Source organism: Bactrocera tryoni, unplaced genomic scaffold, assembly GCF_016617805.1.
Source record: "Bactrocera tryoni isolate S06 unplaced genomic scaffold, CSIRO_BtryS06_freeze2 scaffold_7, whole genome shotgun sequence".
Classification (NCBI taxonomy): domain Eukaryota; kingdom Metazoa; phylum Arthropoda; class Insecta; order Diptera; family Tephritidae; genus Bactrocera; species Bactrocera tryoni.
In genome coordinates, this window is record NW_024396366.1 from 20,149,254 (window position 1) to 20,170,121 (window position 20,868).

Here is a 20,868-nt window from a genome sequence, read left to right on the forward strand (position 1 = left end):
TTTCACTTTAGATGACTCTGTAAGAAGTTATTCTGCCAACGCAGGCGCAAGGTATTACCGGAAATGACTTCGCAATGGCCGAGTCTATAAATATTATTTATATGAAAAAAGGGAAAAAACTCACAATCAAAGAAAGGAAGTAACTGATTTAATTCATAATGACTAAATATTTCACTCCACCATCTATTATAAAACTGGAGCATAAAGCATATCGTGTGCATTTTAAAATACTGTTAAATTTGGACTCTCCACCAGGGAAATCCACCGTTCAAAAGAGATTTGCTAAGTTGGAAAGAGGCGAATTGAGCACCGAGGGCAATGACGCCCTAAAGAGGCGAAAGCTCTGTGCAAAGTGAGTGTCTCGCAAGTTGGTAATCTAACAAAAACAACGAATTGCTGATTCTGAGAAGTGTTTGAGTGCTTTTTAATCGTAATAAAAACGAATGTTTGTTTCCGTGTGTGACAATAGAAACATGGTTAGTATTTTGGGATGCACGTGGTATAATATTCATCTACTGATTACTGAGCCAGTTATAATCCATTGCACTGCGTATTTGGTTGCAGTTCGTTTCTACCATTCCAAATATTTATAGTGGAAAAATGTAATTATTTACGACATCACATTAGAAACCTCAAAAATAACAGTATTTTTCCTCTATTTAAAACATTGTATTATTCATATAAACCTTCCTCTTCAATGACTCTATCTATTAAAAAAAAACCGCATCAAAATCCGTTGCGTAGTTTTAAAATTTTAAGCATGCATAGGGATATAGGGACAGAGAAAACGACTTTATTGTATACTACATATGTAGTGATTGCACATGCTAAAGATTTGAAGTATTATTTTATACTATTGCAACCAGTTGCTACAGAGTATTATAGTTTTTTTCACTTAACGGTTGTACGTATCACCTTAAACTAAACGAGATAGATATAGAGTTATATATATATATATATAAATGAGCAAGGTGACAAGAAAAGTTGTAATCCGGTAGACTGGCTGTGTGTCCATCCGTCCCTCCGTGCAAGCTGTATCCTGATGAAAAAAAAGTTGGTGGGCGTAATCGGACCACTGCCACGCCCACAAATTGACATTAAACGAAAGCCTATAAAGTACCATAACAAACAAATTCGTTTAGCACGAACACCTCCTACCTATAGTGTGAAAATGGATGAAATTGGATGAAAACCGTTTCACTCCCCATATAACGGCACTGTTAAAAACTACTAAAAGCGCAATAAATCAATAACTAAACGCGCCAGAGACGCAAAAATTTGCCGCCGAGATCGTGTGACAAAGCTTTATAGGGACCGGGGTAAAAATTGGACGATGGGCGTAGCACTGCCCATATATCGGGACCCGACTGCCCGATTTCGACAAAATTTGGTATGTGATATTTTTTTATATTTCTATGTCACGTTGTGAAAATGATATAGCACATTTTTAAATTCCACTGAATCTTTTACTTTCCAGTACACAAACCAGGAATCAATTAATATAACGGGGTTAAACTTTACGCGAACAATGCCTTTAGTGTATGCCACCTTAAGATAAAAAATTGCTCAAATGCAATAAAAACTGTTCAAGCCCCTAGGTCCGAATATTTGGATCCCAGTACCTGTGTTTCGGTGTGAGATATATAATTGAAATTCAGTGATAGTACTTCTCTAACAATAGTATGTTTGTATGTTAAAACAAGTTTGAATTAGGTCAATACTTCTTTGAGCCCCCATATACCTAAGATAAAGATTTTCTAATTTCCAGGTGACTTTATGCTAATTATATCGGCCAATTTTTGAGTTATCTCAATAAAAATTACATAGCGTGTTTTACTCATAACAGTGTATTTTTGTACCTAAAATAGATAAATTTCAGCGAGAAACTTGACTTACCCCCCATATAACTAATACCAGGGTTTTCGAACATCCGGCTGACTTTACTTATACGATTAATTTTTTAGTATGTGACATGTTAATAGTATGTGGTATTGGGAAAATACATAATTGCATATATGAAAATATGTATTACACGCTTCTACAGAGCCCTATTTTTACCGTTGGACAATAGATAGATCTTTATTACTGCTTTAACAAGGCACAAAACTATTATTTTCTGTTTAGTTCGAAGAATAATATTGAAAACTTTGCTGAAAATAATTTCAAGAAATCGGTACTCTTAATTTGCGACTGCATAATAGCAAACGCCAACTTACAATGAGCACGTGGAGCGAAAATATAATGCATGTGCCAAGACGTGAAGTGATATATACTTTTTAGGTTGTATTGTAGAGTACCGTTAATCCTCAAACTGTAAAAAATTCTTCCATTCCCTCCAACCGAGCAAAACGTTTGATGGTACCTTCAAGTACCGTCGGACGACAAGGGGTTAAGTAAAAATTAAGTAATCTTAATAAAACTCGATACAAAATGTTAGTAAGGACGAGTTCGTAGGTGAGCGTAAACGGACCGCTGCTACGCTTAATCATTAATCGAACACTTATAAAATTCGATAATTAAGCCGTACATTAAATGAAAAACCCAAACTGGCACAATAAGTCACATTAAAGAAGGGTACCAGTATTTGGAAATCTATGAAAAGCTATAAGTTTAATATAACGAACACATGTATATCTATGTTTTTCTCATATAACAAAACTTTAAAATTAGCCCGGTTTTCCATTTCACAGTATATAAATAAAGCATCAATTAATACATCAAGATAGAAATTTCCACGCTCATTGTCCTTATTCTTTGGGGCACTCTCATGCCATTTCATGGAAAAAAATTGATGTCTCTGGCGCATTTAGTCATTAAATTGTCGTGGTTTATTGGACTTGGATATTATAATTTGAATGGTTTGTGGGATATGAGGCCTGGGTCAAATCCACTATGTTATGACACTTTATAGGTTTTCGGTTAATGGCGTTTTGTGGTCGAGGCGAGTTTGTCATCTGGTTTTTGCCAGGGAACTCGGACGAATAGACAGACCTCCAGACTTTAACACGTTTCGTCATTTAATATCTATTACACATAATCTTATCTATGTCGATTAGTTTTTGGGTGATAAATATAACCTTGTTCCTCAAACTGAAATTGCCGCTCGTTTGAACTCGCTTTCAATCGACCGAAGGCTTGATATATTCGTAAATGAAATTAACTTCTGTACAGAAGATCACAGTGAGGATTGGTATTCGAGATATATATACATATGTCTGTCGACTAGCTATACCCTGTGCGCATTGCTACGCCACTAACTAAAAAAAATTTAAAAAAAGACATTACACAAATATTCCATTAATATTTAGTCATTATACATGTCGAAAACATATTGACATTGCAGCGAGTTGTTTCATTTGATATTTATAAAAGTGCTGTAGAATATGCAATATTTCTTTTTTCCGTCTGGACGAATACATCAAAATGTTTTCTCCGACGCGTGAAAAGCCACATAGAGCTGCTCATGATAAAACCCTGGATTCTCCAAATGTAATCCCTACACTTGCAACGATTGTCGGCAAAAGAGAGTCACGCCGCGAAATGCAGACGTTTGAATTGAAATTACCTTACAATTTTTCAGTCAAAATTCGATAACTTTGTACATTATTTTCTTGATTAAAAGTGTAGTTCCATTGCAAAGTCGTGGTGGATTTATAACGGATGATTCATTTCGAGGCTTTCTACTTTTTTTAAGAAACAACTCAAAAACCTAAAATTTAATATTTATTATCAATCGAATATTTATTATCAATCGAATATTTATTATCAATCGAAAGAAAGTCTCAGATGGTCCACACGTTGAGTCCAATTTTCGACGACTCCTACGAACATTACGACTGGTATCTGGCGATTGGCGCGGTTCTCATGGCGCGATAACGGCCGCCATTTACGGTACGTTCTTACCGGCATCACCGTTCACACACCACACCAAACCGTTGTTTTTTCGGGATGAAAGGCCAGCTCTTGAATCTTTTCTGGGTACTCTTCGTCCAAAGTGCTGGGTCTCAGGATGGGTTTGGTGGTGCCAATAGTATACTTAGGCCGATTATTTTGAACATACATACATATATGTAAGTTGAGTGAACGATTTGTAAATGTTGTTCAGGCGTAAGTAACATGACAGCATGACACGACTCACGCGTGGTTTGTCAAAAAAAGACTATTGGGAAAGGTATTTCTACTTGGATCACCCGTCATTTCGAAAAATAATGAATAACATCACGAATAGTATATGATTCTATAAATAATATAATTAAAGATATTTCCTAACATATTCTGATTTGTCTGGTCAACAATCGTGATTATTTTGGAAGAATGGCCGCATTTTTATATAGTCTGCTAAACAACATGTTCATTAAAATGGTAGTGCTTGTCGTTAGGAGTCGAATAATGAAAAAATTATTACATAATTGCGGTAAATAAATATATTTAAGTGATTGACAAATTTCTTGTTGAATTTTTCTTGACATCCCTGTCTTTTAAATTTAATGGGTAGAGAAATAAATTATACTATTGAATCATAAAAAAACAGAACGAATGTTTTTTTCGGCAAAATCAATTTATTTCATTCAAAATAGTCTCCTTCTGCCTCAATATAGCTTTTTTCACGGTCCAAAAGCATATTGAACGGGTGATTTAGCTCGTTGGACGGTATGACCGCCAGTATGCCGGTGCAAGCCTTTTGAACGGCCTCTACGCCTGCATAACGCTTTCCTTTCATGTGCAAATACATTTTTCCGACAGGAAGAAGTGCCATATCAGATGAATACAGAGAGTGGTTAATGGTTAAAATGTGATTTTTGGTCAAATAATCGGTCACAAGCGTCGATCGATGAGACGGCGCATTATCGTGCAACGTCAAATACGGCGCTACGGGATAGGTGATCATCGCCATAAACTGGTTTCATCAATTGAAATGTTTCGGTAATAGTTTTACAAATTTTAAAACAAAGTTTAATGTTGGCTCTTTGTTCGAAGCTCATTTTCGCATCGATATCACAAACATACTGACCCTTAAAATGCACAGTCATACCAGACATATAGATGGCGCCATCAGGGGGCGCTAGATTCAAAAAGTCCTGTTTACTTTGGAAGGCACCTTGTAAGTACATATATGTCCCAAATTAAAAAGCTAACAACTAAAGAAAAGCTAAGCGCGGGTGTAACTGACCATTCAGCAATTTGGAAGAAATAAAGTTCAGGAGTTACTCAATGCAGCGATATGACACGAACATCACGAGAAAACATCATTTCCTCTGTTCCTCAAGAAAAGTTTTCAGCAACGATAATTCTTATCTTTTAATGTAAAATTACTACAGTAATTTAATTAAATTTTAACCGTTAATTCGTTGCTTATAAACAAGTTTCATGATATTGTTTATTCATGTGTTTTTTAACATGATTCTTTAGAACTCCTTTATTGCCTCGTGAAACCATATTAAAGACGCATATGCACATTTATATTTTATTTAGGTAGGTATGTTTATGTGCGTACCCACATCCGTCTAAAACATATGCACTCGTTTTATACATCTTGAACTCTTTTTATTTCTGAATCTGTTATAGGTGAACAACATGAAGTCTAAAGACGTAGCAATGAGATATTTTTAGGAAATAGTTTTGTGAATGTAAACTTTCATATATTGCGCTTGAGTCAGAAAAGGAGTAAGGGCGTATATACTACACATTTGTGTACTTTTAGTTCGTTTTGTTTAAGTTCTTGTCAGTGTAATTGATGCAACAAATTGCAGAGATCAAAGATCAACGAATACATTCCTTCCACGATATAAAATAATAATAATATTGCATGATATTTAGACAGTCCAGCCATTCCAAGAAAAAAAATAAGTAAAAAGAAAAGAACTAAATATATTAAAATATGAGGATAAATAAAATTACAACATTTTTCTCAATAGTGTACAGATTTGAATACATAAAGCTTGATAACACGAATAAAGTTAGAACATAGTGATAACGTGCAATAAGGTAGCCGAGGTTTTAAATTGAGATTTCTTTCCGCCGCATTGCAAAATTCTTTTTAGTGGTGAATAATGTATATAGTACTACATCGCAATTTACAAAGCTCAATGGTGAGGAAATACATTACTTTCAGGTGTTGTAGAAACTTATACTAAAAATTTTTCTTAAGAATTCAAGATAAACGAAAGAGATTCAGCGCTAAACCACATTAGTTTAAAGAAAAATTATTCCCTTAATTTCATTGATTAGTAAGTATATCCTACATTACATATTCCATTTAATTTTGATAAGATATCTTAAATATTGACAACCGGAATTTTGAAATTCCTATATTTTTATTTGCTTATATTAGGTAAGTATATAGGGACTAGAGAATATATTGACTCGATTTTATCTACTGTTGGTATTACGACATATCATTACCAGAAAGAAATGCTCTCTAAATTGCATTAAGATGCCTCACAGATTGACCAGTAACTAATATAATGAAGAAAGCCAAGCCCATGTTTGAAACCCTTTGTATGTACTTGTATACAGAATTTCATTAAGATATCTTACATATTGACCGATAGATACTCTTAAAACTCAAAACGAAGTTCGAACAAGTAAGGAAGGGCTAAGTTCAGGTGTCACCGAACATTTTATACTCTCGCATGATAAAGTGATAATCGAGATTTCATTATACGTCATTTACATATTTTTCAAATACCGTATTTTTGTAAAGTTTTATTCCGCTGTCATAATTGGTTCCTAATGTACTATATATTAAACAGAGAAGGCAACAGATGGAATTCAAAATAGCGTTATATTGGAAGAAGGCGTGGTTGTGAACCGATTTCACCTATATTTCGTACATGTCATCAAGGTGTTAAGAAAATATTATATACCGAATTTCATTGAAATCGGTCTAGTAGTTCCTGAGATATGGTTTTTGGTCCATAAGTGGGCGAGGCCACGCCCATTTTCAATTTTTAAAAAAAGCCTGGGTGCAGCTTCCTTCTGCAATTTCTTCCGTAAAATTTAGTGTTTCTGACGTTTTTTGTTAGTACGTTAACGCACTTTTAGTGATTTTCAACATAACCTTTGTATGGGAGGTGGGCGTGGTTATTATCCGATTTCTTCCATTTTTGAACTGTATATGGAAATGCCTGAAGGAAACGACTTTATAGAGTTTGGTTGACATAGCTATAGTAGTTTCCGAGATACGTACAAAAAACTTAGTAGGGGGCGGGGCCACGCCCACTTTTCCAAAAAAATACGTCCAAATATGCCCCTCCCTAATGCGATCCCTTGTGCCAAATTTCACTTTAATATCTTTATTTATGGCTTAGTTATGCCACTTTATAGGTTTTCGGTTTCCGCCATTTTGTAGGCGTGGCAGTGGGCCGATTTTGCCCATCTTCGAACTTGACCTTCTTATGGAGCCAAGGAATACGTGTACCAAGTTTCATCATGATATCTCAATTTTTACTCAAGTTACAGCTTGCACGGACGGACGGACGGACGGACGGACGGACAGACGGACAGACAGACATCCGGATTTCGACTCTACTCGTCACCCTGATCACTTTGGTATATATAACCCTATATCTGACTCTTTTAGTTTTAGGACTTACAAACAACCGTTATGTGAACAAAACTATAATACTCTCCTTAGCAACATTGTTGCGAGAGTATAAAAATATGAATGCAAGGTATTTTGGGGCTAAGGGATGTAATTACCCTTTTTTACCCATCTTTAGTACAAGCACATTTTATCATCACAAAATATTATCCACGAGTTCCATACTGATCCTCACAGGTTGACCGATATGTTCGGTAAGAATCAGCCATATGCACTGCTGTCCCCATATTTGGTGTCTGAATCCTTAAAAAGTTTTATTCCAAATTCGACAATTTTTGGACGTAAAATGGAATAACTTGAGCACTCTACTTTGATTTACACACTATAAAGTGTATCTGATGGAAATTAAACTTTATTCTATGGGAGGTAGGCGTGGTTTACATCCGATTTCGCTAATTCATCATTCATTTCCCATTTTCTCCCGTATGAGAGCAAATTGGTGGTCAGTGCCCATTGTCCAATTACACTTGACCTTAAGAAAACCTTCCTTACCATATTGGGTGTGCAATTGTATTAAATTAAATGTCGCGCATTTAGTAGGTGAATTATCGTACTTTAACGCAATATAACCGTAATATGCAAAGAGTGCGGGGTAATTATCTGGATTTACACATTTTCACAGTGTTGGAAGATGTGTACTTTAAACCAGTTAAGGCACGAGGCCATTCCCACTTTTGAAAAATTTGTAACCAACTATCAGTTTTATGTCTTAATTTTATGACAAGTTAACATCAAATTGCAGTTTTATATCTCAATTTAATGTCAAGTTAACGGTTTTATTGCTCAATAATATTACTTGATCTAGGTATCCGTTTATTGACGTTCGTGGGCGTGGCAGTAGTGCTACAGACCCCATCTGCAAAATTAAAATCCCTATTTTATTCAAGTTACCGCATTCACAGACAGACGAACTAACGGAAAGTCTCCCAGATTTCCCAGTCGTCCTGATCGTTTATATTGATCTATAATATACTTGTATATCTCTAAATGTATCTTGATTAGTTTAGGTCAAATTTGGTATTTCGTTAGCTTCTACTTGGTACCTTATTAATTTCTATATATAGAAATCGAATTAACGAGAAATTGCCGGAATGAATTAAATAGCGATATTCGTATTTGCCAAAATGTTCGAGTGGCGAAGTTTTGTTAAAGATCTACTATATGAGGGCTGCCGGATTGTGCTGCCATGTAAAGAGAAATTGAGGTATAAGTAAGAAGTAGTTGGCTTATAAGTATACGCAGCTTGCTTTTTATATTTCGGGATTAGAGAAAAAAAACAAATATTAATCAGGGAAAATTGCTTCATTGTTTTTCAAAAATTTCTCCATTAAGATCTACAAGTATACACTTTTACGTGTGTTTGAACCTATTCTCTACAATCAAAATTCCACAAATAACGCTCGTATGTTAAAAGGTTCTGAGTATGTGTAACATCAAAAATGTCAAACTTTACGATAAAGATTGCAACAATAGGGTTGCCAAATGCCGGGACATTAAAGCCAGCTTACCTAAAGCGTTAAATTGTTGGAATTAGAAATAAAAGTAAATAAATAGCCATTAAATTGGAACATGTATTTAATCATGCTGTGATAGAACTCAAGAGTATGTTTCAAGGTAGATGATTCTTCGATAAATCCGTTACTACCATTACGTTATTATAGGTCGGAGATTTAGTTGTATAGCTACAACACATTGGAATTAATAATAAGTGTTTAGTATCTAAATTTATTTAACCAAACGCAAGAGTGCGTTCCAAGGTAGACAATTTTTCGATAATTTGCTTGTGCAAAATATTAATATTAAATGAAGAAATCCATTTAATTTCGTTAAAATTTCACACATTTTTTCCAACAAAAACTATTCAAAGTCAGATGGAAAGTCAAAACGGATGGAAATCATTATATGACTTACTATACGGAGAAAAGATCTGGGCGCACAGTATTAACACATGATATTACTAAATTTTCTCGAGAAAATGTTTCCAAACAATTTAAAATGAAAAATCACACACTAACCGATATATTCGCCATAAATTTTAGTAGATTAACGAAAATCAGTTATGGAGTTTATTTGCGGTAATCCGTGGATCAATATCATGAATTTTCAGAATTACACTGTAATATATGCAATATTTTATTATGCTTCACTAAAAACCTTAAAATTTGACCGATATATAACGCTTTAAAATCTGCCGGAAATTTTAAATTCGTTTATTAGGTATATGAGAGCTAGGGGTAGTACTGTCCCGCTCTATAAATTAATATGCGATATAAAGTCACTCGAAAGTTCGAAAATCTTTATAAAGGGCATATGGGTGATAACGAAGTATTGACCCAAATTTATCCTGTTTTTACTTAAGAGCACATTTCATATAATAATAGCTCAGAGTTTAACTTATATTTTCTCGACAAAATCAGCCACAGGCACTTAGGCCCACATGATCTGTATCTGAGGACTTTAAAAGCTATCGTCCGATCTTCACTATTTTTTGGCGTATAATCACTAGCTTAATCGGTGCTTGAATTATACTCTGTAAAGTAAAAGATTCTTATGAAATAATACATTTTTATACATGGCGTGGTTATTGCCCTATTTCGGCCATTTTCAAAACAAAACATACGATTGTAGAATTAATGTACCCAAATCCGTTGAAATTGCGATTAGTTCTTGAGATACAGGGTTTCATCAAAAGGTATAGTGTACCATGCCTATTGTTAAATTTCGATACCGAATCCTAAAACGCCTTTGCGAACAATGTCGGAAGCAAAATTAAATGTGATTATTTATTAGGTTACCGTGCTTTTGGTAGTTTTAACCTAACCCGTTACATTTTTTATGTAATTCATTTCAGCATGTTTGGTTCAAATAGCTTTAGTGGTTTGTGCTTATTAAATTTATTATTGAAAAAATTCCAGTCCACAAATGTCCACCCTGACCACAATATTTTTTACCTAATAGTTTGAACTTGTATTTTAATATGGAGCCTTTTTTATAGCTCTTCAATTAGCGTTATGTCTTAAAAACAAGTGTATAATGACAAAACTACACATTTTAATCTGTAGCAACATGTTGCGAGAGTATTTACGGGATGAAAAAATTATATTAGTGCAATAGAAAGGAAAAGGCATATGAAGAAATCGTGATCAATACCGCCACTCTCCTTGTTAACTTTTATTAACCAACTTTACTGAGTCTACAAACCAAATAATGTTCAAAGATTTATATGAAACAGACACGATACCGCTCTTCTAGCAAGGTTACTATATTTCAATAGTGAAAAGAGCGCATCTTTTTAATTTCACAATACCACTGAAAGTTAAAATTAGTCAAAAAGGTGATTAAAACAGGCTTTGAAGAAACCGACCAGTATTTTTTTATTTTATAATAGAAAACTCACTGAACCCTCTTACAATCCTTAACTACAATAAATCTTTTTCACATGGGCACACAAAAAAAAAATTAAAAATCATCATTCCACTAAATGTTATGATCTTCAAACTTAAAGGACACCAATAATCAAATGAAAAAATCTATGCTTTTTGCAGTTTCAAAATTAATGTGATAAATACGGCAATGATTTTTTGACGTCAATATGTTTAACATTCATACCTGTATGTTAGATGAAAACCATTACCTATGTATATACGCAATGTATTTAGTTGCTTACCCAATTGTTAGTGTTGCTTAGCGTATGTTACTACGTATTTTTTATGTAATCTTATAAATAAAAACAAAAAAACGTTAACTTCGGCTGCACCGAATAATAATAATATTCCCTTCACAGATGCATTTCTTTTAGTAACTATGTGTTCAGTTTTTATGGATATATGCTATAGTAATTCGTTCTGAACATTTTTTTTGGAGATTATATTGTTACCTTAAGCAGTAATCCATGCCAAATTTCATCAAGACGCGACGTCAAATGCGAAAGTTTTCCATACAAGCCCTGGATTCCGATCATTCGGTTTGTATGGGAGCTATACGCTATAATGAGCCGATCTGAACATTTTCTTCCGATATTACATTATTTCTATAAACAATAACTCATACCAAATTTCGTGAAGATATGTCGTCAAATGAGGAAGCTTCCCATGCAAGCATTTGGTTCCGATCATTCAATTTGTATTGCAGCTATATGCTATAGTAATCCGATCTGAACAGTTTCTTCGGATATTACATTATTTCTATAAACAATAGCTCATACCAAATTTGTATGAAGATACTACATATATGTCGTCAAATGAGGAGGCTTCCCATGCAAGAATTTGGTTCCGGTCATTCAGTTTGTATGGCAGCTATATTCCATAGTAATCCGATCTGAACAATTTCTTCGGAGATTACATTGTTGCCTTAAAAAATAATCTATACCAAAATTCATGAATATATCTTGTCAAATGTGAAAGTTTTCCATACAAGAACTTGATTCCGATTGTTCAGTTTGTATGGCTGCTATATGCTATAGTTAACCGATCTGAACAATTTCTTCGGAGATTATATTGTTGCCTTAGAAAATAATATATACCAAATTTCGTGAATATATCTTGTCAAATGTGAAAGTTTTCCATACAAAAACTTGATTCCGATCATTTAGTTTGTATGGCAGCTATATGCTATAGTTAACCGATCTGAACAATTTCTTCGGAGATTACAATGTTGCCTTAGAAAATAATCTATACCAAATTTCGTGAAAATATGTTGTGAAATCGTTCAGTTTGTATGGCAGCTATATGTTATAGTAGTCCGATATCGGCAGTTCCGACAAATGAGCAGCTTCTTGAAGAGAAATGACGTTTGCAAAATTTCAAAACGATATCTTAAAAACTGAAGGACTAGTTCGTATATATACAGACAGACAGACGGACAGACAGACAGACGGACATGGCTAAATCGACTCAGCTCGACATACTGACCATTTATAAATGTACTTTAAAGGCTCTCCGATCCTTCTTTCTGGTTGTTACAAACCTCGTGACAAACTTAATATCCCCTGTTCAGGGTATAATAATTTGGGTTTTTGTCCGTGCGCTGACTAAACCGTTGCTTGATATGAAAAATTACCTGAACTACTTTGAAGGTAATCCAATGAGGATGGTTTGAAAAAAAAAATCAGAAAATGTTCATTTTTAACCGACTTACGAGCGTAAAGTAAAAAAAAAAAATCATTACTTATTTATAGCAGAGAATGTTAAATTTAGACAGAGAATGTTATTTAACATTTAGCTAAGTAGCAACACAATGAAAAGCGCGAGTTATAGTGTGAATAATAACAAAAACAATATTTATTTTTAGATGCGCCAGGGCACTGGCAAAACCTTTCTTGCAAATTTAATACTTCCTAAATTAAGACAATCAGGAAGATAGTGATAGCAGTTGCTTCATCAGGAATTGCTGCAACCGTTCTAGAGGATGATAAAACAGCAATCAATATGTTCTATCCGCTTTTGCAACCGCACAAGGGCCGGTGCGGGCCCAGCGTTGGACGAGCATCCGCGTGGCCTAGCTATCTAGTAGTAGACCACAAGAAGAAATAGGAGCACCGATCCGTTCCCATTCTACCGATAATGGTTCTAGGGTACCTTTCCTTGCTAACTCATCAGCTTTGCAATTGCCTGCAATTCCGCTATGGCCCGGCACCCACACCAGTCTAATCACAAAAACTCTAGCTGCTAGAGATAGCGACGTTGGACATTCTTCGACCAACCCTGAACACACTTTGAATGAGTTCAAGGCTAATATAGCCGCTCTACTATCTGAGTGAATAGTCACTTTTCTGAAGGCAGATGCACTCTGTAGCAGCAAATCAGCTGCTACCTTGACGGCTGCGACCTCAGCCTGGAATACACTACCCCTATACTGCCCTTATGGACTTCGATTGAAAATATAAATTTACGGACGAATATGTGAGCTCATCTTCACTGATGGTGATTTTCCACAGCAACTGCTTAAACTTGGGGAAGGAATTTTTCCCACTCCAAATTTAATGAGTAATTGTAATTTTCGTCTGAATGAGTCTCTAGGCCAAATAGTCCATAGTTTTGAAATTTTAAGAGATCGAGAATTTTTGGTTGTGTTCGAGGGCAATAGTGTCACCCAGGAATGATAGTGTCAACGAAATAAACGATTTAATTATTCAAAAAGTTCCAGGAAAAAAAAAATATAAATCGATATATGTACACCGTAACTAATGTCGGAAACGCAGACCATTATCCCTAGGAGTTTTTAAATTCATTAAACCCTTCTGGACTGCCACTACTTGAATTGGCTTTAAAAAAAGGAATTCCAATTATGCTTTCGTGGAACGTAAGTCCTCCAAGCATTTACAACCGAACGAGGCTGCTTATTATGGAACTGAAGGACAATTTAATTGTAGCAAACATTATCATCTGCCCAGCAGCTGGTCAACTAGCTCATATACCGAGGATTCCGATGATCCTAAGTAATCAATTTATATTGCTGCCACAAAATAAATTAACATCAAATATCGTTTACAGGGAAGCTCTGACTCAATAAATTATTTTTCAGGAGCAGAGAACGTAAAATATATAGTAAAGGCCTTTTTACAAAAATTAAAAGAATAATAAATATACAAACAAATATGTATACTGTAAGGTTCGTATTTCCTTCATTTAACTAATTTTTAAATTGGAAAGTATGTGTGGGAGTGTGTGTAGAAAATTATAACTTTTGAAATGATTGTTTAATACCCGTGTGATGCCGGGGTGGGCTGCTAGTATGGTATACTATGTCATTCTGTTATGAGGATAACTATTAGACGACAGATACATAAATTTCGCAGCAAAATGCCACGGCTTTTTGGGAGCCGGTCCCAAAATTGAACATTGAGCGTGGCACCGTCCATCTTTAAGTGAAATTGTATATCTCAAGAACTGTTCGACCAATTCCAAATTAGGTACATATATAATCTTTATATTATTATATTACATTATATACTCAAATTAATAGGGATAAAGCTTTACACAAATAGTTCCTTGGCACACCTTCCATCTCGAGTCAAAAATTTGTCAAAACTGGATCATAACAAGCTCAAATTTCCTTATAGCTGAATTTGTACTGAAACTATCGGTGAGATATATGTACATATTATTGAAACTCGGGGAGAATATTTTCCTGATAATAATGTGTTCTTCTGTCGCAAACGGGCAAAATCGATGTCTTATATACATAACATTAAAATGTTCGGACTTCCGGCTGACTTTATAGCGTATAATCGATATCGATATATGTATATATATTCTTAGCTGCTATATACTACATATATATAACGATTTTTGTCATTCTAGCAGACCTTCTGCCATCGGTCAGTGTGCAAGTGATATTCCTAAAGATACAGGAACACGGAGTTTTGCGGTTACTTGAGTCATTATAAACATCAATCCGAACAGTCCACAACTTCTTCTAGCTCCAATATACCCGATTTAATGATTTGGCCTTTCAACTTGACTTTAATTCATTTATGTCGGTGAAGATGTGCAATATTTTAATAAAATTAAGTGAACAAGTTTTCTTTAATGTAATGTGATTTAGCGCAGAATATGAATCAGATCTCTAATATACTGATTTCCGATTCTCTGGTTGATGCTTTCATCTCAATGCCAATAAATTATATTAAGACCAGTGGTGGCGTGGGAAAAGTCAACCAAATAATCGGAAGTCGTTATATTACGGATATTAAATTTAAGGCCTAGGCGTATTTCATTCATATTCAACCGCAAAACACATTATCTTTAAAAAATTTGCTTAATTTCACTAAAATATCACACACTCATTTACAGAATTATACAGTAGTATATCCAATTTAATTTTGCTAAGATATTGTACAAATAGACCGAAGTCTTATATATAAAAATGAAACGCCTTTTTGGTATGTCCGCGCATTACGCCCGAACCACAGCACGGAAAATTAGACTAATTTTTATCGTTTTATGTTAAAAGTCACAACAATTCATAAACTACTTATATTTCTAAACATAAGCATGTGTTCAATATTCATGTAAGAATTATTTGAACAAAATAAAATCACACAGCTACTGGCAGGGTACAGTGGTTTTTGTTACATACACATACTACTGTGATCAAATTGAAAGGTGAATTTTGTCCATTTCATCTCCTTCACAGTAATCCCCTCCCGCTACAATACACTTATGCCAACGAATTTTCCAGTCATCAAAGCACTTGGAAAAATCCTCCGTCGTGATATCCATCAGATCCTTCTTCGATTCAGCGTTTATATCCTCAATCTCGTCAAAACGGTGTCCTCAGAGGGGTCGTGTGAAAATGCTAAATAGCCAGAAGTTATACGAAGGTAAATCAGGCGAATTTGGTGGTGACGCCACGATATTAGTTGAAAGTGTGGCGAAATGATCACGAATAACCAATGCAGTATGATATGGTGCATTAGCTCTCTTATCTGTTTAGAATTCACTTTCACCGATTCGAAAAACACGCAAAGTATAATTTAAAAATTCCTTTCAATTTGATCACAGTAGTATATATGAATTATAGTGAAATGATTAAGAAAAGGTTGAATCATAATTTGAGACTGTTATTAAGTACTTAAGTGATGTACTATGTCATTGAAAAATGTAGATTGCCAATTTAACTATTCCATTATATTGTTATCACGATAAATGATATCCTTGACAACAGAGAGCGAGCGGAGCTGCGGGTTTAGACTAGTATCCTCTAAAACTCAATCAGCAGTTTGCGTATATTAGGTATACGAAAGCTTTGTTTATTATTGAACCGATATTATCTATTTTTGCCACGACGACTTATAACTTACAGAAAAAGACATTTTATGAAGTATTAATTCGTAACACCATTGTTGCACATACTTATGTATGTACTGAAAAGAGATTCACATCGTCTGAAAATTGAGATTGTGATATATTGCTGTAGTCCCATTTTCAGTGCTATACGACTTCTTTTCATCAAATTTGGTTGATATAGGTCTAGTGGTCCATGTTAATTAAAATTATGTGAGGACGAGGCCACGCTACTTTATACAAAGTTTAACACCACAGTTAAAAATGATACTTTGATGATACAAACTGCATTTGTGGGCGTGGCAGTCACTCGGAATTAAACTCGTCTTGTTTTCCTAATCATTCAGGTATGTATACATATACAGCTACATATACATACATATGTATGCTATCTATCTCGATTGGTTTTGGGGGTTGCAAGTAACCGATTGGTGAACAAAATTATTATACTCAGTAGCGACATGATGCTAATGTATACCATGTAGAAAAAAATGTTTTATTTAGTAAGAATGTGTAAGTTTTAACTTTTATATTGCAAATTAAGCGGAGGAAAGTAGAAAAACTCGTCTTATTGAAGAATTTTGATTTTATGGTATATCAAAACTTACGAACAGGGATCGATTTGAAGATGTGTATGGTTCTGTTTTGTTTTTTTTTGTTTTTAATATAAAAGTAATTTGAGTTTTTATATTACAATTTTACTTACAGGTACGTATTCTGTCCCCCGTTACTTCCACTTATATTTGTTGAGTCCATTAAGTTGATTTCACTATCAACTTTTGTTTGCATTTTACGGCTTCCACTATTACGAGCAAATTCCTCAAGGTTAGATCCTTTGCTTTTTGGTATAATAATTCCCAAATTCGTCAAACCAGCTAATGCGTGGCCATATTGTTGACCATAAGGTTTGATTTGCTTATGTCCTCTAAATTGACCAGTAGAAATAAAATCTGTGTTGTGCCCTAGTCCTGGTACTGCTGCTAGCGGAAAGTCACTATCAACTTTTTTACTTCCTTGATCGCCTAATCCTGTCTCAAAGTTAACAGATACTCCTGTATTTGTTTCACCAAAATTATTATCAGTATTTATATCTTTGTTTGTAGTTCCGCCTCCGCTAAAAATTGTCCCCAACATACTATTATTAGTATTTATTAAAGCAAGATCATTCCTATTTACGCCAGAATTGGTATTCAATTGACCATTATTTCGCACGCTGTTTTCATTTTGGTTTCCCGCTATGCCAATCCTCAACTGTTCAATATCATTGCATTGGGTGAGCTGTAGGCGTAACAGCGATAATCCCATACTACTGATAAGCCACAGCAGGTGCATTTTCATTGCCTTTAGGTCGATAGTGAGATAAATATCATTAAGTATGTTGCAAGACTTCCCATTCATTCGACATCTAAAATTAAGATGATTGGTAAAAAATCATGTTTCAGAAAGTTGCTCTTGTAAAAAAAGGTACAGGAAGTTGCTTAATTAATTTTCGGTGTTGGAAGAATTTCCATTTATAGGACATCTAAAATTAAGATGATTGCTAAAAACTCATGTTTCAGGAAGTTCATGTGAAACAAGTTATGGATAATTGCTTAATTAATTTATGGAGCTCATCATTTTCATTTATAAATTTATGCATAACAAACAAATGGTTGTATATATGCATATAAATATGTTTACATTAAGATTCCACATTTAAAATCATACTTCTTCTATACTTATAAACTAAAAACTCATGTAGTGTGCCGATAATATGTTTTCAATACAATAACTTATAAAGCAGTATGATACAAGTTGTAAACATACAAAATGTATCGAATTCATTCCTAGCAAACTATTAGTTTTTGTTCATAAAGAAAGTACTTCTTTTTGTACAATTAGGGTTTTCACAAATCTCATAAAGTCATAAGTTATAACAATTCGAAAACATAGCATTGAGAATTGTAAATGTGTAAGCTCATTTTTGTATGAATCCAACAACAATTTTTTAAACAAGTCTAAAAATTTACAATTTACCCCCAAATATATAACAAAATTTCTGATGATCAGTTTTGAATATAAAATAAATTATTAATACTCAGTATTAACACATTAAAACAATGGTTTCATTCAAGAAGTCTAACATTTTTCTAACCAGTTTCAATTTACTAAGGATGTTTTAATTGCTCAGGAAATTAATTTTTTTTAGTTCAACATTTAACTAAACGTGTTTTACTGACATAGTATTGTTCCTACTTTCACTTTTCAATATTCAATGTATAATTTTAAGTCTTTTAAATAATTAGATCTTCCATATTAATTGTAGAAATACATACATTTGGTTATTATGTACATTTATATTATGTATTCATATGAAATCGCTTTGTATGTATGTATGTATTTATTAAGCATATATTTGGAGAAGGGATGCATCTGGCTAGTCAGTTATGCTAAATTGTATTTACGAGGGCATTTGAGTGTGTCTCAAAACAAAGCATATACAGGTGCAAACGCAGAATTTACAGAATATAAAAGATGAACTTGTAGATTGGAGCGTGCCTTAAGACTAATGAGTGCGAACATTTTCAAACAATTTTAAATTCAGATGGAAATTACCAACTAAAACTAAATGTGCAGGGCGTAAAAAAGCGGCAATGGTTTTGAAAAATCTATTAATTTTAAACAATAACATTACTTTTATGTTCTCGTCCAATCCGATATATTAAAGAAATAAACGCGAACTTTAAATGTTCATTGATCACACACTTCAATTTCAGAACATTGAAACAATTTCTTGTATCTATGGCAACCACTATACTATGTTAGTGGACCATTTTCACTGAATATCAGATCTGGGCATATATGTATATTGAAATATTTTTGGGATAAGCTTGAACACTCATTTGACAAGATACGGCTGATATCACATTTCATGTGCAGGCGTATTATTTCACTATATCCGTAACATTTCGATTAACTGAAAAGTTGAAACAGCAAAATATCTAAAATTTATCCGTGCGCACGTTCATCACCGAACTCGTTCGATTCTCAACTGCTGATGTTGCGTCCAGCATTTCAAGTACACAACGAGTCATTGCCGCATTGGCTTTGTTGATTTCTCTTACTTGCAGCTCAGCTGTTGCGTGCTGTTCGTTTATTCCAACCCTCCGAGGGTATACATGTACATGTTTATATTTACTGATACGAGCACTAATTTCATATTGGGCTTGTGCGCAGCCGGGAGGTACGCACATTAACGTTCGCGCGCCATAAATGTTTTGTATTTCTGCGTTCGCTCGGTCGAGTATATTTTATAGGACTACATACATATGTACATATATATTAACGTTGCGTTGAGTTTGACAGTAGTCGTCAGTCAATTGTTGGATTGTTTACCAGTATATCACAGTGTTCTTATTTCATATTAATTCAGCACATTTATATTGTGCCTTTCGCTTAAGCAACGTAGCCTTTGGGGGCAGTTCTTTTAACAAAATAATCAAATTTTTACCAGTAATAAGATAATAATATATACATACGTTCATTGTTCGCTAATACATGTATTATAAGTAAATATCTGATATATGTACATATATGTAAGTGTACGTTCGTTTACATCAAAACAAACCCAAGTGTGGTGAAAATTTATACTAATATTCTTATTTTAGCTGTGTATAAAACGGTAACACTTTTCCCTGAGTTGAGTTGTGCTGAAAAAATTTACTATGGTGTAAACAAATTTTACGTTTTGCTCTGCCAAAAGTAAAGTTAAAATTTGGCACTTTAATTATTAAATACATGCGTAAAATGAGCAATTTGAAAAGAAAATATTTAGTTGACTCCTTACCATATAATACCTATGAAACTAAAAACCTCTTTTAAAGGGCACCCCTAGTGTAAGGTTTTGAAAGTAAAAATCGTTTTTTTTTTATTTTTCATTTTAGCTTTATAAATAACAAAAGCGTTGGTCTAGAAATAATTTGTCGAATTTGATGCAATGATAATCTGTTTATAATTCTACATCCTGTCGGTTTTTCGATCGATTTCGCTTTATTTAAGACCCCAAAATTTGGCCAATCTTTGTTTTCTTTTTCATAAATAAATTTGTCATAAAAATTTCAAAATTGTTTATAGAATAGCAGTTTTTAATTCCCAAAAATCTACGTTTTGTAGGCCCGTTAATTTTAATATTGGTTACCAGTTGAGAATTTTCGACAAGTACTACGCTGCTTGCATTCGGTTCACATACGTAAACACTTACATACATATGTATGTCTTCATTTATAAACTTATTTTAATTTTTTTTACTTAATTAAATTTATTTTTTATTTCAATTCCATTATCTTAATTTTACTTTGCATTAATTCTGATACATACTAAAAATTTCGGAGGAGTCATGCAATTTTTTAATAAGAGTAATTGGAATTGAAATCGATAAAAATGTAATAAGTGTCACGAATTCAGATTCGTTTGATGTTCAAAACACATATTGTATTGGTT

At 33.8% G+C, this 20,868-nt stretch overlaps 1 protein-coding gene across 1 annotated transcript in view; it reads right to left on the bottom strand.

Annotated features, from left to right (window-relative positions):
- LOC120781450 (protein Wnt-4) overlaps window positions 1-19,422 on the bottom strand; it is a 156,286-nt gene extending 136,864 nt beyond the window's left edge. Inside the window, exons 1-2 of the mRNA XM_040113665.1 lie at window positions 19,064-19,422; window positions 17,096-17,794 (exon numbers count right to left, since the gene is read on the bottom strand). Of these exons, the coding sequence (XP_039969599.1) occupies window positions 17,096-17,787 (692 nt within the window). The 5' untranslated portion in view covers window positions 17,788-17,794; window positions 19,064-19,422. The remainder of the gene's footprint in view (window positions 1-17,095; window positions 17,795-19,063) is intronic.
- Window positions 19,423-20,868: the final 1,446 nt, after the last annotated feature.